General features: G+C 39.4%; 1 protein-coding gene across 2 annotated transcripts in view; it reads left to right on the forward strand.

Moving 5' to 3' along the window:
* The window catches only part of HERC3 (HECT and RLD domain containing E3 ubiquitin protein ligase 3), a 299,938-nt gene that overhangs the window by 220,978 nt on the left and 60,709 nt on the right, over window positions 1–18,251 (forward strand). For both annotated transcript variants that reach the window (XM_053703420.1, XM_053703421.1), the window contains exons 15-19: window positions 3,361–3,474; window positions 4,167–4,190; window positions 4,287–4,376; window positions 5,719–5,889; window positions 7,565–7,708. In XM_053703420.1, the coding sequence (XP_053559395.1) occupies window positions 3,361–3,474; window positions 4,167–4,190; window positions 4,287–4,376; window positions 5,719–5,889; window positions 7,565–7,708 (543 nt within the window). The remainder of the gene's footprint in view (window positions 1–3,360; window positions 3,475–4,166; window positions 4,191–4,286; window positions 4,377–5,718; window positions 5,890–7,564; window positions 7,709–18,251) is intronic.

An 18,251-nucleotide genomic window follows, 5' to 3' on the forward strand; every position in this document is an offset into this window, starting at 1 on the left:
AATTCCATCTGTCTCATGTCCCCAAAAATTATGTAAAGGTAGCTGCCTTTATGCAATATGTTCAGGATGTAGTGGATTTGAGAGTAATTATCCCAGTACCTATGTTTCAACAGGGTCAAGGGTTTTCCTCCCATCTGTTTATCCCAAAGAAGGAAAGGGCTTTCAGATTCATTTTAGACTTGAAAACCCTGAACAAGTTTGTCAGGTTTCCCACTTTCAAGATAGAAACAATTCGCACAATCTTACCTTTAATCCAACAGACCTCAAGGATGCATACCTGCACATTTCTATCTACAACTATCACCATAAATTCCTAAGTTTTGCATTTCTACACAAATATTATCAATTTGTTGCCCTTCAATTTGGTCTGGTCCATGCATTTTCACAATACTAGGAGTGCTGTTGGCGGCGATCAGAGCTTAGGGGATTTCAATTGCTCCTTCTGGCCTCTGCTATTACCCATACTCAAGAGCTCCTATCCTTTCTCCAAGACCACGATTTGAGAATAAATGTCCAAAAGAGCCCTGTAACTCCAGCTACAAGGGTGTCCTTTCTCTCCTAATGCGCCTATTCCTGGCGGAATCACACAACTTAAAACTTCAGAAGGCGTGTTGTCCCTGCAACATGCTTTATTTCCATCAGTAGCTCAATGCATGTAGGTAGTGGGACACATTTCCCTTTGCCCACCCACACTTGCGACCTCTTCAACTATCTATGCTCAATCAGTGGTCAAAGAATTATCTACAATTTGAACAATAGCTTGCTCTAGATTTTTCCGACTGAAACTCTCTCTTGGTGGATACAAGGTCCTTCTTTGACCCTTGTGGCATCTTTTCTTCGCCCATCATGGGCTATTGTGACGACGGGCGCCAATCTTTCAGGCTGGGTGCAGTCTGGAATTTTCCAAGAGCGCAAGGAGTTTGGTCCCCTCTGGAGGCGAGGTTGCCAATCAACATTCTTGAACTCCGAGCGATTCTTCAGACTCTTGAGTCCTGGCCACTCTTAAAGGAGTATATGGCCTACATAAATGGAAACCTGCAGTCCACTGTCTATGCAGGAAAGATATAGAAGTTAAAGGCACAGCACCAACCGTTTCAGTCTTTAAGAGGTTGCATTTAATCTCTGGGCTCTGCTATCCCTCTAGTCAAAACATAGTAACAAAAAGTCCAGCACTACTCATTTACAAGTACCCCAACAAGGTCTCTTAATTGGGGAGCATCACAAATGTGACGTTTTGGGCTACACACAGCCCTTAATCATGCATCATGTTTAAGGGCTGTGTGTAGCCCGAAACGTTGCATCTCTGATTCTTCCCAATAAAGAGACCCAGTTGGGGTACTTGTAAAGGAGTAGTGCTGCACTTTTTGTTACTATGCAGGAAGTGTCCCAGATTTTGTCTTGGGCAGAGAGTAATCAATGCTCCCTGTCAGCAGTTCACATTCCAAGAGTGAACAATTGGGAAATGGATTAAGTCAGTTGGTTTTTCCAGGAGAGTGGTCTCTCCATCAGGACATCTTCAATCAATTAGTGATCAAATGGGATCTACTAGACATAGGTCTGATGGCCTCCATTTCATTCCCAAACTTCAAATGTATTGTGCAAGATCAAGAAATCCACAGGCTCAAAGGATAAACGCCTTGGTGTGTCCACGGAATTTTCATCTAGCATACCTGTTTCCTCCATATGTTCTACTTCCAAGAGTAATTGCTCAAACAGGAGCCAGCTTCGGTAATCTTGATTGCTCCAGCCTGGCCCCGCAGAACATGGTATACTGCTCTAGTGCAGATGTCCTCTTCTCCTCCATGGCTCTTTCCTCTAAGACAAGATCTATTGTTTCATGGTCCTCTTTTCCATCACAATCTCAAATCTTTAAGGCGTGGCGGTTGAACGCCTAGTTTTAAAACATAAAGGGTTCTCTGATTCAGTTATTGACACTCTGTGATTCAAGCCAGAAAACCGTTACCCAAAAAGTTTATCATACAATTTGGAGGGCATACTTTGAATTGTGCTTCTTTTCCAGAGGATTTTCTTGGTATTTCTTCAATATATTTCTTCAATTTCTTCCAATAATTCTTCAATTTTTACAAGATGGCCTTAACAAGGGTTTGTCTGCTAGCTCTGTAAAAGGGTCAAATTTCTGATTTATCTCTTCGCTTTCATAGAAAGTTAGCTAAATTTCCTGACGTTCAGTTTTTTGTCCAGGCGCTAGTCAGAATTAGTAAGAATTAGGCCAGGTGTGAGACCCATTTCTTTGCCCTGGAATTTGAATTTAGTTCTTTCTGTTCTGCAAGGTCCTTCTTTTGAACAGATGCATTCCATTGATATCAAACTTTTATGCTGGAAAGTGCTTTTCTTGTTAGCAATTTCCTCTAATGGGAGTTTCTGAGTAGTGATTCTCCATTTTTAGATAAAGCTGTACTTTGTTCTAAATATGATTTTCTTATTTAGGTAGTTTCTTTGGAGATTATTGTTCCTTCTTTGTGTACGGATCCTGCTAATTCTAAGTAACAACTTTTACATCACCTTGATGTAGTCAGAGCATTGCAGTTTTTATCTTCAAGCTACTAAGGAGTTCAGACAATCTTCCTGCTTTGGCCTCTTGGCTCAAACAGGTAATTCACAAGGCTTACTTGGTGGCAGGAAAGTTGCCCCCTAAACATATCATGGCTCATTCTACATGATCTGTTGCTACTTCCTGGGCTTTTAAAAATGATGCATCTTTAGAGCAGATTTGCAAAGCTGCAACATGGTCTTCTCAGAATACCTTTTCAAAATGTTACCTCTTTGATGTTTTTGCTTCTTCGCAAGCAGGTTTTGGCAGGAAAGTCCTTCAGACCGGAGTGTCTGACAAAGAGGAACTGCCAGAAAATATTCCCACCCTTTCCGTAACATGAACTATATGCTTGTGTATTAATCCCACATGTTATGGAGCACTATCATCATCATACAAAATGAAAATGTATTCTTAACTGATAAATTATTTTCATTCGGAATGATAGTCTTACAGGCCCCGTCCATTTCAAGTTTTCGGGCGTCAGTTCTAATTTGCACCTCTATAGACCCTCCTTTTGTCTTTCCTGCCTGTTTCCTTTTCTCTGCTTTGCTGTAATTTAAACTGAGGAGAGATGGGACTTGGGATGGATTTAATCTCTTGTGTGGGTTTTTGGCCTCCTCCCAGTGGCAGGAATTATATCCACATGTTATGGAGCCCTATGAACTATCATCATCCATTTCAATAAACATATATAGATTTTTTTGAATATTTTATTATTTATTTATTTTTGACCATGTTCACAAAAACGAGAACATCTTTTTATTTATTTTGTACCAACTAAATGTTTGGATTTTCTCATCCTCCAGGTGAACATGAAGGTGCGACATGTGGAAAATGAAAAGTTTTACATTCCAGAAATTTCCAGCTTAGTAGACATACAAGAAGATTATCTCATGTGGTTCTTAAATCAAGCGGGATTGGTAAGATTATAGTTCGTGATCTACCGCTGCAGTGATGCAGCTGGCCGGATACCTTTTGAGAAAGCTGCTAATTGTTTCCATTAGGCTGATTACTTAGAATTATTAATTTTTCATCTTTGAAACAGTGTCATAGAAACTTAAGACAACAACCCTCATATGATTAATGTTTTCATATTTAATCTATACAGAAAAAATCCTACCTTTTTAATAGAAATAATTACTTAGGAGCTTCTTTTTTTTATTTTATTAAATACCCGAAAATAAATAAGAATGTGAACAAATAAAAAGGGTTTAAACAAACATTTACTCAGAATGTTGGCAACAAGAAGCTTTTATCTTGGTTACTGCAGTTTAAGAATTCCTGTGTGTATATTTCTAGGCCAAATTTTAAGCTCTGCAACCCTTGTGTAATACTGTAGCTTTTTTTTGGTAGCCAAGTATTTAACAAAACAAAATGCTCATTATGCCTCTCCATAATATTTATAATTTCTTTTGAAAGTAAATAAACTTCTTTAAATACCACATGGTCAATGAGTTAATGATGATGGCGAAACAACTGTCTGAAGATTAATTGTGTGTGTTAAGTAGTTTATTGTTCACTCTTAATATTTTACTCCTTTTTTTTTTCCTTTTCTTTTTTTTTCCTTTTCTTTTTTTTTTTTCCTTTTCTTTTTTTTTTCCTTTCTACACAGAAAGCACCTCCTTCTATTATGCAGGTACCAGAATTTACATTTTAGATCTTTTTTTTTTTGCTCAAATATTACCATTAATGATGGCAGAATTCAACTTTGAAGTGTGTTGTTTTTATGCAGGATTCAGTGACGTTATGTTCCTATCCATTTGTATTTGATGCCCAAGCAAAGACAAAAATGTTACAGACCGATGCGGAGCTGCAGATGCAGGTAGGAAAGCGCTCACATGTATGGGATGACGCTATGGGATAAGGTTAGTTGCATACATTTTTGAAGAAGTCAACTGTTTTAACATTATTGGATGTGTAGTTATTCCTTAGTGAAGTTATATTGTATGGTGTCTTAAAAACGTATCTCAGTGTAGTAAAAGCAGCCATGCACATGAAAAAAAGCTACCACGCAGTAGCAAAATTACTAGAAAAGCCTCCATCCGGTAATAAAGTGGTATAGATTATACTGATCTTTAAACTCTTTTTTTTTTTTTTTTTTTTTTTTTTATTTATAGTTTAGATAGACCAAAAGAGAAAGACCTGGATACCAAAAGCTGTCTAGCAGCCCCTAGGTCAAGGGCACGACTGTAACAATTTTAGACTTAAAAAAGTGAATAAATTAGGTAAAGAAAACCGTGCCAAATCCATGCCAAGTGCTTAGTGTGCTATGCTCATTTATACGTCTTATACTGACATTACAGGGTGTGTTGTATTTACTTGGGTCTTGTGATACAGTATAATAAGAAATAAACACCATAGGCAGAAAGGGGAATATATGTGAATTACCACTGTCTGTGTGTGGGTCCCTTCTCATGCATCGGTATTTGGCTTCAGTCCCTGTCCCCGTACACATCCTTTGCAAGCTTTTGTAGTTTTAATAATTAATGTTTCTAATCGCGAGAAGAAACAAATAAGTATCTGTTTGTTTATAATTAATGAACTGTGCAGAATCAGTGCTAAACCACTTTGGTATAAAAGAGGTTAAGGCATGGCTTTACATTGTAGATTCTTTTATTTTTCACTTACTTGATGTGTGAACCACAATGCATGTTCCTACCCCATCCAAATCGATAAGGTTGTGATTGGTTAGCAAGATCCCATTTCTTGTTGGGCACAGGTGAGCAAGTGGTTAAAAAAAAAACAACCACATAGGGTCAGATTATAAGTGGAGCAGTATTTAACGCTTGCGCTCGTATTACAAGTTGAAAATAAAACTTGTGTGCTATCCTGACGCTGGCAAAAAGCCGAAGTTAGGATATCGTGCGAGTGTTAACGTATTCCCCCATAGAAGTCAATGGAGCAAAAAAAAGTTGGAAAACAACCTAATTACCATACTTGCACGCAAACCCAATCACATATTCTCAAGTGCGCTAACCCAACATGAAAATATAAATATTTCACATTCTAATTTTCGTCACATAGAAGAACATGTTATATTTATCCATGATACATGAAAGTCCCCTTTATTTGTTTCAATAGTCAATCCTAGCGTTTGTGCATTTGGTCACACGTGTCTTATGTCATCAGACTTAGATTGCTGTTCTTTTTTTCTCTGCTGTTAGGTGGCAATCAATGGAGCAAACCTGCAGAATGTCTTTATGCTGCTTGCTCTGGAGCCCATGCTGGCCAAAAACCCCTACCTCGTACTGCATGTGCGCAGAAACAACCTGGTGGCCGATGCCCTGAGGGAGCTGAGTATTTATTCTGATATAGACCTGAAGAAGCCTCTGAAGGTGTCTATCTTTTATTCATTGCATCTAATTTAAATGTTTTGTTTAAATAGCTGTAATGTTTTGCCCATTACTGTGCCCCTCCTGGGATTTTCCTTTAGGCTTTACAAGACCAACTAACCCCCTTAATTTACATTTCTAAACCAATCCCTGTGCCCAAAATAAATTATTATAGGGCCATTATAGTGGGAAAATGATTTAGCAACCGTGCAATCCTATGTGTTTAACCTACACATAGTATTTAAACACATAGTTAAAGTATAACCACAGAGCACTACTTGGCTTGCTGTTCTTTCCGCTCAGCAGTTCCCTGCAGCTCATAAGCGGTACTTTAACTATGTGTTAAACGCCTTTGAGTTGCAGGGTCACTAGTGATAAAATGACATGCTCTAGTAATTGTATTATTGCACTATAATGGCCATTTAATCATTGTACTGTATATTGTGCATTTTATACTGGTGTTAAAACAGCTTTGAATCAACATTATCCATTTTATTTGGACCATTACTGTTTTTGTTGTTGTTTTTGTTTGTTTTTTACTAATAAATACTAAGTTAAAGGGATAGTCTAGTCCAAATTAAATGATTCAGATAGGGCTTGTAATTTTAAACAACTTTCTAATTTACTTTTATCATAAAATTTGCTTTGTTCTCTTGGTATTCTTAGTTTAAAGCTAAACCTATGTAAGCTCATATGCTAATTTCGAAGCCTCTTATTTGAATGCATTTGATAGTTTTTCACAGCTAGAGGGTGTTAGTTCATGTGTTTCATTTAAATAACATTGTGCTCACACACGTGGGGTTATTTAAGAGTCAGCACTAATTGCCTGAAATGCAAGTCTGTCAAAAGATCTGAGATAAGGAAGCAGTCAGCAGAAGCTTAGATACAAGGTAATTACAGATTTAACAAGTATATTTCTATAACAGTGTTAGTTATGCAAAACTGTGGAATGGTAAATAAAGGGATTATCTATCTTTTTCAGCAATAACATTATTGGTGTTTACTATCCCTTTAATAAAAACATAACACAGGTTCAAACACTGAACGAAAAATAAGAACAAATTTAAATGATTATTTTTATTTTCAATCTATTGACTGTGTAGTGTTTTGTGGTGTTATTGCTTGCTGGGTTACATTGTAGCTACAGCCAGAAGGTAGTTTGCTGATGCAACGGTTCCCAACTCAACATCTGTCTAGCAGAGGCAGTTGGTACAAGTGGGGATATATATACACGTAAAAGCAGACAAGGTCTCAAGCGTTTGAATGAAATAAACTCAATATTAAATATGAAGTTCTCTTGGTATCCTTCAAGGAAAAACATATCTTGGTAGGCTCAGTGGTAAGGAAGCTAGCTGGTGATTGGTGGCTACACACATAAACCTTTTGTGGTTGGCTCACCAGGTGTTCTGCTAGCTTTCAGTAGTACATTTCTGCTCTAGAGCTGCCTTTACCTATGTGTTTAACCACAAACACACAGTTATATACAAGCTGTTGTGCAGAAAAAAAACACGTTGGAGCATTTTTTCTTTGCACTTTTTTATACCCCTAACTGTAATAAATAAACACAAAGAATACAATCCAAATGATAATTTATAATGATTTATTCTGTTATTTTTGCGTTTTATTAAGGGTTTTTATTTGGAATATTTTGCTGTAACCAGATGAACATTTCTTTTAGGTAATATTTGATGGTGAAGAAGCTGTGGACGATGGTGGAGTTACTAAAGAATTCTTCCTGCTACTCCTCAAGGAACTATTAAATCCCATATATGGAATGTTTACAGTCTACCCAGACTCCAACTTGCTCTGGTTCTCAGACATTGTAAGTAACAAGACATTGTTGTATGTATATAATCAATTAAGCTCTGCATTGCAGAACATCTGCATACAAAATAAATTGTTTACAAGCATTAAAAACTAATTTTCTTTCCTATGACATGGAGAGTCCATGATTTCATTCCAGTTACTAGTGGGAATTCAACTCCTGGCCAGCAGGAGGAGGCAAAGAGCACCCCAGCAGAGCTGTTAAGTGTCACTTACCTTACCCATAATCCCCATTCTCTTTGCCTCTATCACGGGAGGATGTGCGAACCTATCCCTGCATGGTCCGTTTTCTGGCACAAGAAAATATAAGGGTGTTATTTGGGACGGACCAGATACCTGCACGCATGGCTGAGAGTGACTTGCGATAAGGGGGTTTGTAAAATGCACTTGCTTTTTATTAATCTCTTATTATGGGATTATGTCTAGTACAGGGTACCCTGCAATACGTTTTTATACGTTAAGGGTATTGCGAAACAGTTACCCTTTTTTTTAGACGCATCTTTTATTTTCTACCAGCAGCGGTGGGGTTAAAAAGTTTCTCCCGCCTTGAACTGGGTTATGGACGCACTGAGTCATTGAAAAGACACGAACAGATATCCTTATAAGGGATTCTGAGGTAGTAGATGAGCCTGTTATTTTGAGTTGCTCTACGCTTCGTGTGATGGTAAACTGAAGGGACAGGATCCCTCTCGGCAGGGAAATACATAGTTGGCCCTCTAAGAGGATTTAGAGGGTAACAACTGCATGGTTGTGCGTTGCCTTTGTAGGGCTTAATGGCTTACTTGATAGCTGTGAGTTTAGTGCACTTATTTAGAGGTTTGGAACTCGGCGCTCCAGGCCTCTATCTGTGTGAAGAGCGGGAAGCTGACGGACCTTCAGTCTGTGGTGATAACAGTAAAAATGAAATCTCAAGTCTGCGCTGTAGTTTGGGAGGAGTCTCTCTTGATTTTTCTTAGGACGCATTCATATCAAACCTCAATGATAGGTCCTCGGTTTCAGAAGCAAGTGGGTTCATATTTTCACGCAAACCAGATTTTTGTAGCGCTTGTGTGTAAATTGTATATCCCAATTTATTTAGGGGTTTAGCGACATGCCGTCACATAGTCCATGTTTTTATATAAAATCCTTTATGGATATGCTCTGTGATGCATAGTTAAGGAATTACTTGTAGACAGTCTGTATTCACAGCTGTGGAAAGAAACAAGGCTATGTCTAGAGCTGCACAGAAAGTCTGTGTTGTATGAGTTAATGTGATGCTTTTTCCACTCTATATTAGTGAGGATATATTTGTGTATTCTTCAAATGTTACTTTGTGTGTTTTATTGGTGTGGTATGCCTCCTTGTGTCGTATAATGGCATTATATTGCATCTATATACAGCAATAAAGGTTTACAGTTAACTAGTCCATCCCTAGGGTTCTGTATGGGATGGGTTTTAGTCTGTGTAGACTGATGATCTTTTTCATGACTGAGGATCTGTCTCATAAGTATATATTAAACATGTATTGTTTCATGTTTCATCACATTCTTTGTTCCAGGTGACACAAATATATATTCTTGAGTGCTCTTATGACACTTATAGGTTTACTTCATGTTTTCCTTTTTTGTCTATTGAGCTTTTTTTTCATAATCTCTTCCATATAAGGGATTCTGAAATGTCTGTGACGTACAGATTTTGTCTAAGATTTTATATATTCGTTCCTTTTTTAATTTAAAGGGACAGGAGTCTTCCTCTTCTTTTTCCAAGCCGGAGCAATCCAGGACTTCATGGAGATCCGGTCAAGCTTGGAATCAAGGGAAGCAATCCGAGAAACTTTCCTATGATCTATGTCAGCATGAAGGGGCCTCCCCCGATCCAATATTACTTCAGGTAGTGGGCAGGCTTTCCTTCAATCAATAGATCCACGAGGTCCCAGATTCCTGGGCTGAGGGTCTTGTCCCCCCAGGGGCAGATTTATCCTATCTAGATTATCTGCTATCTCGGTGAAGAGAAAGGTCTTCTTTAAATGCATAAGGGACCTATCTTCTCTAGGACCGATGGTTCCAGTTCCCGTGGCGGAACAGGGTCTAGGATTTGTTCTATCTTTTTTTGTGGTTCCCAAGACGGAGGGAACTTCCCGACCCCTATTGGACTTCAGATGTCTCAAACTAGTTCCGTTCTACCCTTCATTCAGTAGGGTCAGTTCTTGACTTCCATAGACCTGAAGGACGCATACTTTCATGCTCCTATTCTCAGGGTACATCATTTATCCCTGTGGTTTTCCTTTGTAGTCAAACACTTTCAGTTGTGTTGTCCTTACATTTGACCTGGTTCTAGGGGCCTTTTGTGGCAATGGTCAGATTTCAGGGAATGGTGGTGGCTCATTACCTGGACGACTGTTTGGTTCAGTCACCATATTTTTAGTAATTAGATCTTTTGTCTATTCTACATTCCCACGGGTGGAAAGGGAACTTGGAGAAGGTTCCCTGGCGCCTCTCACCAGGATGGGTTTCTTGAGTATGAGTATAGAGTCTCTGTACATGAGGATTTTTCTGACAGATGTCAAAAAATCCAAACTTCTTGCTTCTGGCATGTCAATTCTGTCCCCTATCCATCCATCAGTGGCTCAGTATATGGAGGTAATTGGTCTAATGGTTACTTCCATGGACATTATTTTCTTTGTTTCTTTCTGAAGGCTGTAGGCATGCTCAGTCAATGGATCGGATTCCACTTGGATCTCTTACAGAGAATAGTTTGTCTCCCTATCAAGAGATTTTCTATTTTGGTGGTTTTCACAGGATCACCTGTATCAAGGTTCATACTTCCTGAGAACATCAGGGGTGATTGTAACCACAGATGCCAGCCTGTCGGGCTGGAGAACAATTTGGAGTTCTTTAACGCCTCAGGGTTTTTGGGATCGAGAGGAGTCTGCTTTTCTCATAAACTTCCTAGAGTTGAGAGCTCTAACAATCTGGCCTTATTTATGTTTGGTCCGGTTTATCAAATTCAAAATGGACAACGTCTCCTCGGTAGCATGCATCATCCACCAGGGAGGATCTCGGATTTCGTTAGCTATGAAAGAGGTGTCTCGCATTTTCAAGTGGACGGAGTCTCACGTTTGTCTCCTCTCTGCCTTCCGCATCCTAGGGATGGTCAACTGGGAAGCGGATCTTCTGAGCAGGCAGACCTTTCATTCCGGGGAGTGGGCTCTCCACCCGGAGGTATTCTCAATAATACAGGGAGTGCAGAATTATTAGGCAAATGAGTATTTTGACCACATCATCCTCTTTATGCATGTTGTCTTACTCCAAGCTGTATAGGCTCGAAAGCCTACTACCAATTAAGCATATTAGGTGATGTGCATCTCTGTAATGAGAAGGGGTGTGGTCTAATGACATCAACACCCTATATCAGGTGTGCATAATTATTAGGCAACTTCCTTTCCTTTGGCAAAATGGGTCAAAAGAAGGACTTGACAGGCTCAGAAAAGTAAAAAATAGTGAGATATCTTGCAGAGGGATGCAGCACTCTTAAAATTGCAAAGCTTCTGAAGCGTGATCATCGAACAATCAAGCGTTTCATTCAAAATAGTCAACAGGGTCGCAAGAAGCGTGTGGAAAAACCAAGGCGCAAAATAACTGCCCATGAACTGAGAAAAGTCAAGCGTGCAGCTGCCAAGATGCCACTTGCCACCAGTTTGGCCATATTTCAGAGCTGCAACATCACTGGAGTGCCCAAAAGCACAAGGTGTGCAATACTCAGAGACATGGCCAAGGTAAGAAAGGCTGAAAGACGACCACCACTGAACAAGACACACAAGATGAAACGTCAAGACTGGGCCAAGAAATATCTCAAGACTGATTTTTCTAAGGTTTTATGGACTGATGAAATGAGAGTGAGTCTTGATGGGCCAGATGGATGGGCCCGTGGCTGGATTGGTAAAGGGCAGAGAGCTCCAGTCCGACTCAGACACCAGCAAGGTGGAGGTGGAGTACTGGTTTGGGCTGGTATCATCAAAGATGAGCTTGTGGGGCCTTTTCGGGTTGAGGATGGAGTCAAGCTCAACTCCCAGTCCTACTGCCAGTTTCTGGAAGACACCTTCTTCAAGCAGTGGTACAGGAAGAAGTCTGCATCCTTCAAGAAAAACATGATTTTCATGCAGGACAATGCTCCATCACACGCGTCCAAGTACTCCACAGCGTGGCTGGCAAGAAAGGGTATAAAAGAAGAAAATCTAATGACATGGCCTCCTTGTTCACCTGATCTGAACCCCATTGAGAACCTGTGGTCCATCATCAAATGTGAGATTTACAAGGAGGGAAAACAGTACACCTCTCTGAACAGTGTCTGGGAGGCTGTGGTTGCTGCTGCACGCAATGTTGATGGTGAACAGATCTAAACACTGACAGAATCCATGGATGGCAGGCTTTTGAGTCTCCTTGCAAAGAAAGGTGGCTATATTGGTCACTGATTTGTTTTTGTTTTGTTTTTGAATGTCAGAAATGTATATTTGTGAATGTTGAGATGTTATATTGGTTTCACTGGTAAAAATAAATAATTGAAATGGGTATATATTTGTTTTTTGTTAATTTGCCTAATAATTATGCACAGTAATAGTCACCTGCACACACAGATATCCCCCTAAAATAGCTATAACTAAAAACAAACTAAAAACTACTTCCAAAACTATTCAGCTTTGATATTAATGAGTTTTTTGGGTTCATTGAGAACATGGTTGTTGTTCAATAATAAAATTAATCCTCAAAAATACAACTTGCCTAATAATTCTGCACTCCCTGTATATCCCTCAGGTGGGAGGTTCCAGAGTTGCATCAGATGGCATCACTCCCTGGGAGTGTTCGGATTTCTGTACTATCCCTAGCTAAGCTTGAAAGTTGTGTGTACAGCAATGCTATGGCGTAAAGAGGAGTCTGCCTAACAGCAGTCTTGAAGTACTAAGTGGGTCATTGTGAACCTCTTTTGCGTCTCTTATTATCACCAAGCTTCCTAGGTACGGTTCTAGGTCAAGAGATCCCAGCCCGCTCTATTTGACGCTCTGGCGGTGACTTGGACCTTAAGTTTGACATATCTGTCCCCTTCTTTTGCTCTCCTTCCTCGAGTTATTGCTTGTTTCAAGCAGGAGATGGCGTCAGTGTTTCTAATAGCTCCTGCCTGGCCTCGCAGGACCTGGTTCGTGAAATAGTCCGCTGTAACTTGGTGGTTATCTTCCCTGCTTTGTGTGCAGGAGGTCATGGGATTGAATCCTCACGGAGATTTGGATTTCAATTTGGTGAAGATGTCTTTTCTTCATCCTTGTAGGTTGCTTTTGAGGAAGGATCTTCTAATCAGGGTCCTTTCCTCTTCTCAAATCTAATTTTTCTGATGCGGACTGCTTTGAGATTGAATGTCTAGTCATAGCTAGACGTGTTTTTTTTTAGAAGGTCATTGATACCATGCTTCAGGCTTGTAATCCTGTTACTCTCGAGATTTAACATAAGGTATGGCTAAATACCTTTAGTTCATCAGTCAGTACTTGGAGGAGTACGATTTCTGCTCTGTCAATGCTTTTGCACAAAGGTCTGGCATATCTACCAGATGTTCAATCTTTTGTGCAGGCCTTGGTTAGAATCAGGCCTGTGTTTTTATCTTGTTGCTTCTCCTTGGAGTCTTAATCTTGTTCTTACATTTCTGCAGCAGGCTCAGTTTGAGCCTATACATGCAATTGATATTACATAGTTATACTGGGTAAGTTTGCTTTCTTCTAAGAATTTTGTCTGCTCATAGAGTTTTCAGCATTTCAGTGTGATCCACTTGCCTTATTTTTATGCATATAAGGCGGTCCTTCGTACTGCATTTAGTTTTCTTCCTAAAGTGGTATCGGATCGCAACATCAATCAAGAAATTGTTGTTCCTTCTTTTTGTCCGAATCCTTATTCTCAGTAGGAATGTCTTTTGCACAACCTGGATGCTGTGCATGCTCTAAAATTTTATTTACAAGCAACTAAAGATTTTCTGCAGTCTACTGCCCTGTTAGTCTTTTTCGCTGGTAAGCGTAAGGGTCAGAAGACCACTTCTACTGCTCTTTCTCTCTGGTTGAGCAGTGTTATCCAATCAGCATATGGGTCAACTGGATTACAGCCTCCTGAATTATGGGTCTTTCCACTAGGGCTGTTTCTTCTTCCTAGACTTTTATAAATGAAGCGTCTGTGGAGAAATTCCGCAAGGCGGTCATTTGGTCCTCATTGCATACTTTTTCCAAATTCTACAAATTTTATACTTTTGCCTCTGCTGAGGCTTCTTTTGGGAGAGCAGTTCTTCAAGCGGTGGTGCCTTCTGTTTAGGTCGGCCTGTCTTGTTCTCCCTCCCTCTCATTATGTGCCCTGTAGCTTGGGTATTGGTTCCCACTAGTAATTGGAATGAAATTGTGGACTCTCAATGCCATAGGAAAGAAAACTAAATAAAGAAAACAAAATGTATGCTTACCTGATAAATGTCTTTCTTTCTGGGCATGGAGAGTCCACAGCCCGCCCTTATTTACATTCAAGACTGCATTTTTTTTGGTACAAACCTCAGGCACCTCTATACCTTTTTGTTTTTTCTTCTTTTTCCATGTTCCTTCTGCCGAATGACTGGGGATTATGGGTAAGGGAAATGACACTTAACAGCTCTGCTCTTTGCCTCCTCCTGCTGGCCAGGAGTTGAATTCCCACTAGTAATTGGAATGAAATCGTGGACTCTCCATGCCCGGAAAGAAAGAAATTTATCAGGTAAGCATATATTTTGTTTTGTTTTTTAGCAATGTTTGAATTGTTTTGCAGTTCAGGGACATATTCTTTGAAAAGGCTTTTTGGATATTGATAATTGTATCTCTTATTTTGCTGTAGCAAATTTACAAGCAATTATTGTGTAGCATGGTGAGGTTTCACTTCAGCCTCTATTGGACAGTGTAGAAAGCACAATTTATTTATTTGAAAATAGAAAATAAAAGTACTTTGCAAAGTTTTGTTTTTTTCTCATTAAACATTTTGGGCCAGATTACTCAAACTCCGCTAGAAATAAGCTTTTTGCGCGTGTCCGATAGGGCTTGTATTAGTTAAAAGTAAAACGTTTTCGTTCTCGTACTAACCTAATGCATGCAAAAAGTCGAATATCGCGATCACATTAACGTATTCCCCCATAGAAGTCAATGGAGCAAAGCAAAGTGGGGGGAAAAATAAAACACCCTACTCGCACCCAAACCTGAGCTCATATTCTCAAGTGCACTAACCCGACATGAAAATATGAGTATTTCACATTCAAATGTTCTTCACATAGCAGAATAGGTGCTATTTATTTATAAACACATATTTGTACATATATCTGATGGTATTTCGGTTATATATATATATATATATGTAATATAGGAATATCTATTTATAAATACATAGAACATATTTCTCTATTGTGAAGAACATTGGAATGTGAAATATTTACAGTAAATACACAATACAATTGAATAATGCATATATATGTTTTTTACATGCCTACTTGACTGCGAAGGGCTCCAGTGCACTTATAAATATGTCTATATATGTATACATATATAATTGTGTTTTATATGTGTGTATATATGTCTGTAAATACATATATACACATATAAATACATATGAACGCACACACGCGTATATATATATATATATATATATATATATATATATATATATATATATATATATATATATATATATATATATATATATATAATGTATCTCTAAGGGGGGAAAAAGACAGGCAAAGGACTTTAACAAACACCTGAGACCTCATATCTTTGAGCCCTTTTATAACTTTTTTTCTACAATTTTTTTTTTTAATAATATGAATTAGATAGTGTTATGAGTGTAACTGTACTTTTAAAATGTTTTTTTTTTGTGTACTTTTTTGCTTTGCGTCAATCATTCTAGCATAAATTTCAATTTACTTTCAACTTTACTTTCAATGCGAGTAGTACATCCGAAGGGTGCAAACAGCCGTGATAAACCCAATATTGCTTGCATGTAACTGTTAGTGTGCCACTCGTAATCTGGTCATTAATGGGGCATTACATTAAAGGGATACTAAATCCAATTTTTCTTCTTAAACGGGGAGAGTCCACAGCTGCATTTATTACTTTTGGGAATTCAGAACCTGGCCACCAGGAGACGGCAAAGACACCCCATCCAAAGGCTTAAATACCTCCCCTACTTCCCTCATCCCCCAGTCATTCTTTGCCTTTCGTCACAGGAGGTTGGCAGAGAAGTGTCGGAAGATTAAAAATTGTCTCTTATGGAGAGTAGTACTCTTCGGAATGGGACTGGAGTTTTAAGTAGTCCTGTCAGCCTCTCAGTGAGAGCATGGATGAAAGTTAGAGTCCGGAAATGCAGGGAGAGTCTTTCTGCGACACCATCCTGACTCATGTTAACAGCAATTTAGCAATCCGCGTTGACGAGTTTCACTGCCTGCTTTGTTCGCTCAAGTACATGTCAGAAGCGAGGCTACTATCTGTCACACTTGAAGGGCCGTGTTCCTGTTCCACGGCGTAGATTCCGGTAAGATTGTTTCATTTTACTTAGATGTGTGAAATGTAAAGTAAACAAAGAAGTCAGGGTCTCAGTGGGACTCCTTTATCTTATGGAATTGAGGGTTAATATCTCCTGAGGGGGGTTATTGAACATGGGAGAATTTAATCATGTTTGTTATGTTATTCTGTCTGCTAATGTGTAGGGATATCTGGGCTTTCGTTTTTCTTTGGCCTGCACGGTGTACCTTGTGACCAGGCGTGGTCACGTTTCTAGTCACCATTTCCGTATTCCTGACCGCATGGTGACGGAGTCTGTTTCACGAGTTGTCTGGGTCATAGGAGGTGGTGAGTGCCCCAGCCATTGGAGGTGTAAGGTGCCGTTTTTATTTTTTCCTATCCATAATTTCTATTCTAGTTATGGAGGATTCTGAATTTTTGGAGATGGATGTCTCTGATTCAGATTCTACTTCTTGCGAAGAGTATGAAATGGTCTGGGTAATCCATGCCCATCAGTTATGTTCCCGCATACCACTTTAGTGTGCTCTTTTCTCCCGAAACAGGGAACGAAGAGTCCGCCGAGCCCTCCGCCCCTGGGGACCCCATATCCTGTGTGGTAAGTACCCTAGAACCTTCTTTGGCTATGCAAGCAGGTGTCCCTAATGCCGTTACCCCTTCTCTGGAAGGCGGCTTGTTTCCTCTAGAGGTTACGGAACGGTTCCGCGTGGCCATTTCTCCAACATAGGTGTGTCCGGTCCACGGCGTCATCCTTACTTGTGGGATATTCTCTTCCCCAACAGGAAATGGCAAAGAGTCCCAGCAAAGCTGGTCACATGATCCCTCCTAGGCTCCGCCCACCCCAGTCATTCTCTTTGCCGTTGCACAGGCAACATCTCCACGGAGATGGTTAAGAGTTTTTTGGTGTTTAAATGTAGTTTTTATTCTTCTATCAAGTGTTTGTTATTTTAAAATAGTGCTGGTATGTACTATTTACTCTGAAACAGAAAAAAGATGAAGATTTCTGTTTGTAAGAGGAAGATGATTTTAGCAGAAGTTACTAAAATCGATTGCTGTTTCCACACAGGACTGTTGAGATGAAGTAACTTCAGTTGGGGGAAACAGTTAGCAGACTTTTCTGCTTAAGGTATGACTGGCCATATTTCTAACAAGACCATGTAATGCTGGAAGGCTGTCATTTCCCCTCATGGGGACCGGTAAGCCATTTTCTTAGTTAAATAAAAGAATAAAGGGCTTCAAAAGGGCTTAAAAAACTGGTAGACATTTTTCTGGGCTAAAACGATTGCTTTACTAGGCATATTATGCAGATTCTAACTATTAATGGTTATTATAATCTTGGGGATTGTTTAGAAAAACGGCAGGCACTGTGTTGGACACCTTTTTCAGATGGGGGCCTTTTCTAGTTATAGACAGAGCCTCATTTTCGCGCCACTAATGCGCAGTTGTTTTTGGAGAGCAAGGCATGCAGATGCATGTGTGAGGAGTTAAGAATCACTGAAAAAGCTTATAGAAGGCATCATTTGGTATCGTATTCCCCTCTGGGCTTGGTTGGGTCTCAGCAAAGCATATAGCTGGGACTGTATAGGGGTTAAATGTAAAAACGGCTCCGGTTCCGTTAATTTAAGGGTTAAAGCTCTGAAATTTGGTGTGCAATACTTTTAATGCTTTAAGACACTGTGGTGAAATTTTCGTGAACAATTCCTTCATACTTTTTCACATATTCAGTAATAAAGTGTTTTCAGTTTGAAATTTAAAGTGACAGTAACGGTTTTATTTTAAAACGTTTTTTGTGCTTTGTTGACAAGTTTAAGCCTGTTTAACATGTCTGTACCATCAGATAAGCTATGTTCTATATGTATGAAAGCCAATGTGTCTCTCCATGTAAATTTATGTGATAATTGTGCCATAGTGTCCAAACAAAGTAAGGACAGTAATGCCACAGATAATGATATTGCCCAAGATGATTCCTCAAATGAGGGGAGTAAGCATGATACTACATCTGCCCCTACTG

The sequence above is a fragment of the Bombina bombina genome, chromosome 2, assembly GCF_027579735.1.
Source record: "Bombina bombina isolate aBomBom1 chromosome 2, aBomBom1.pri, whole genome shotgun sequence".
Classification (NCBI taxonomy): domain Eukaryota; kingdom Metazoa; phylum Chordata; class Amphibia; order Anura; family Bombinatoridae; genus Bombina; species Bombina bombina.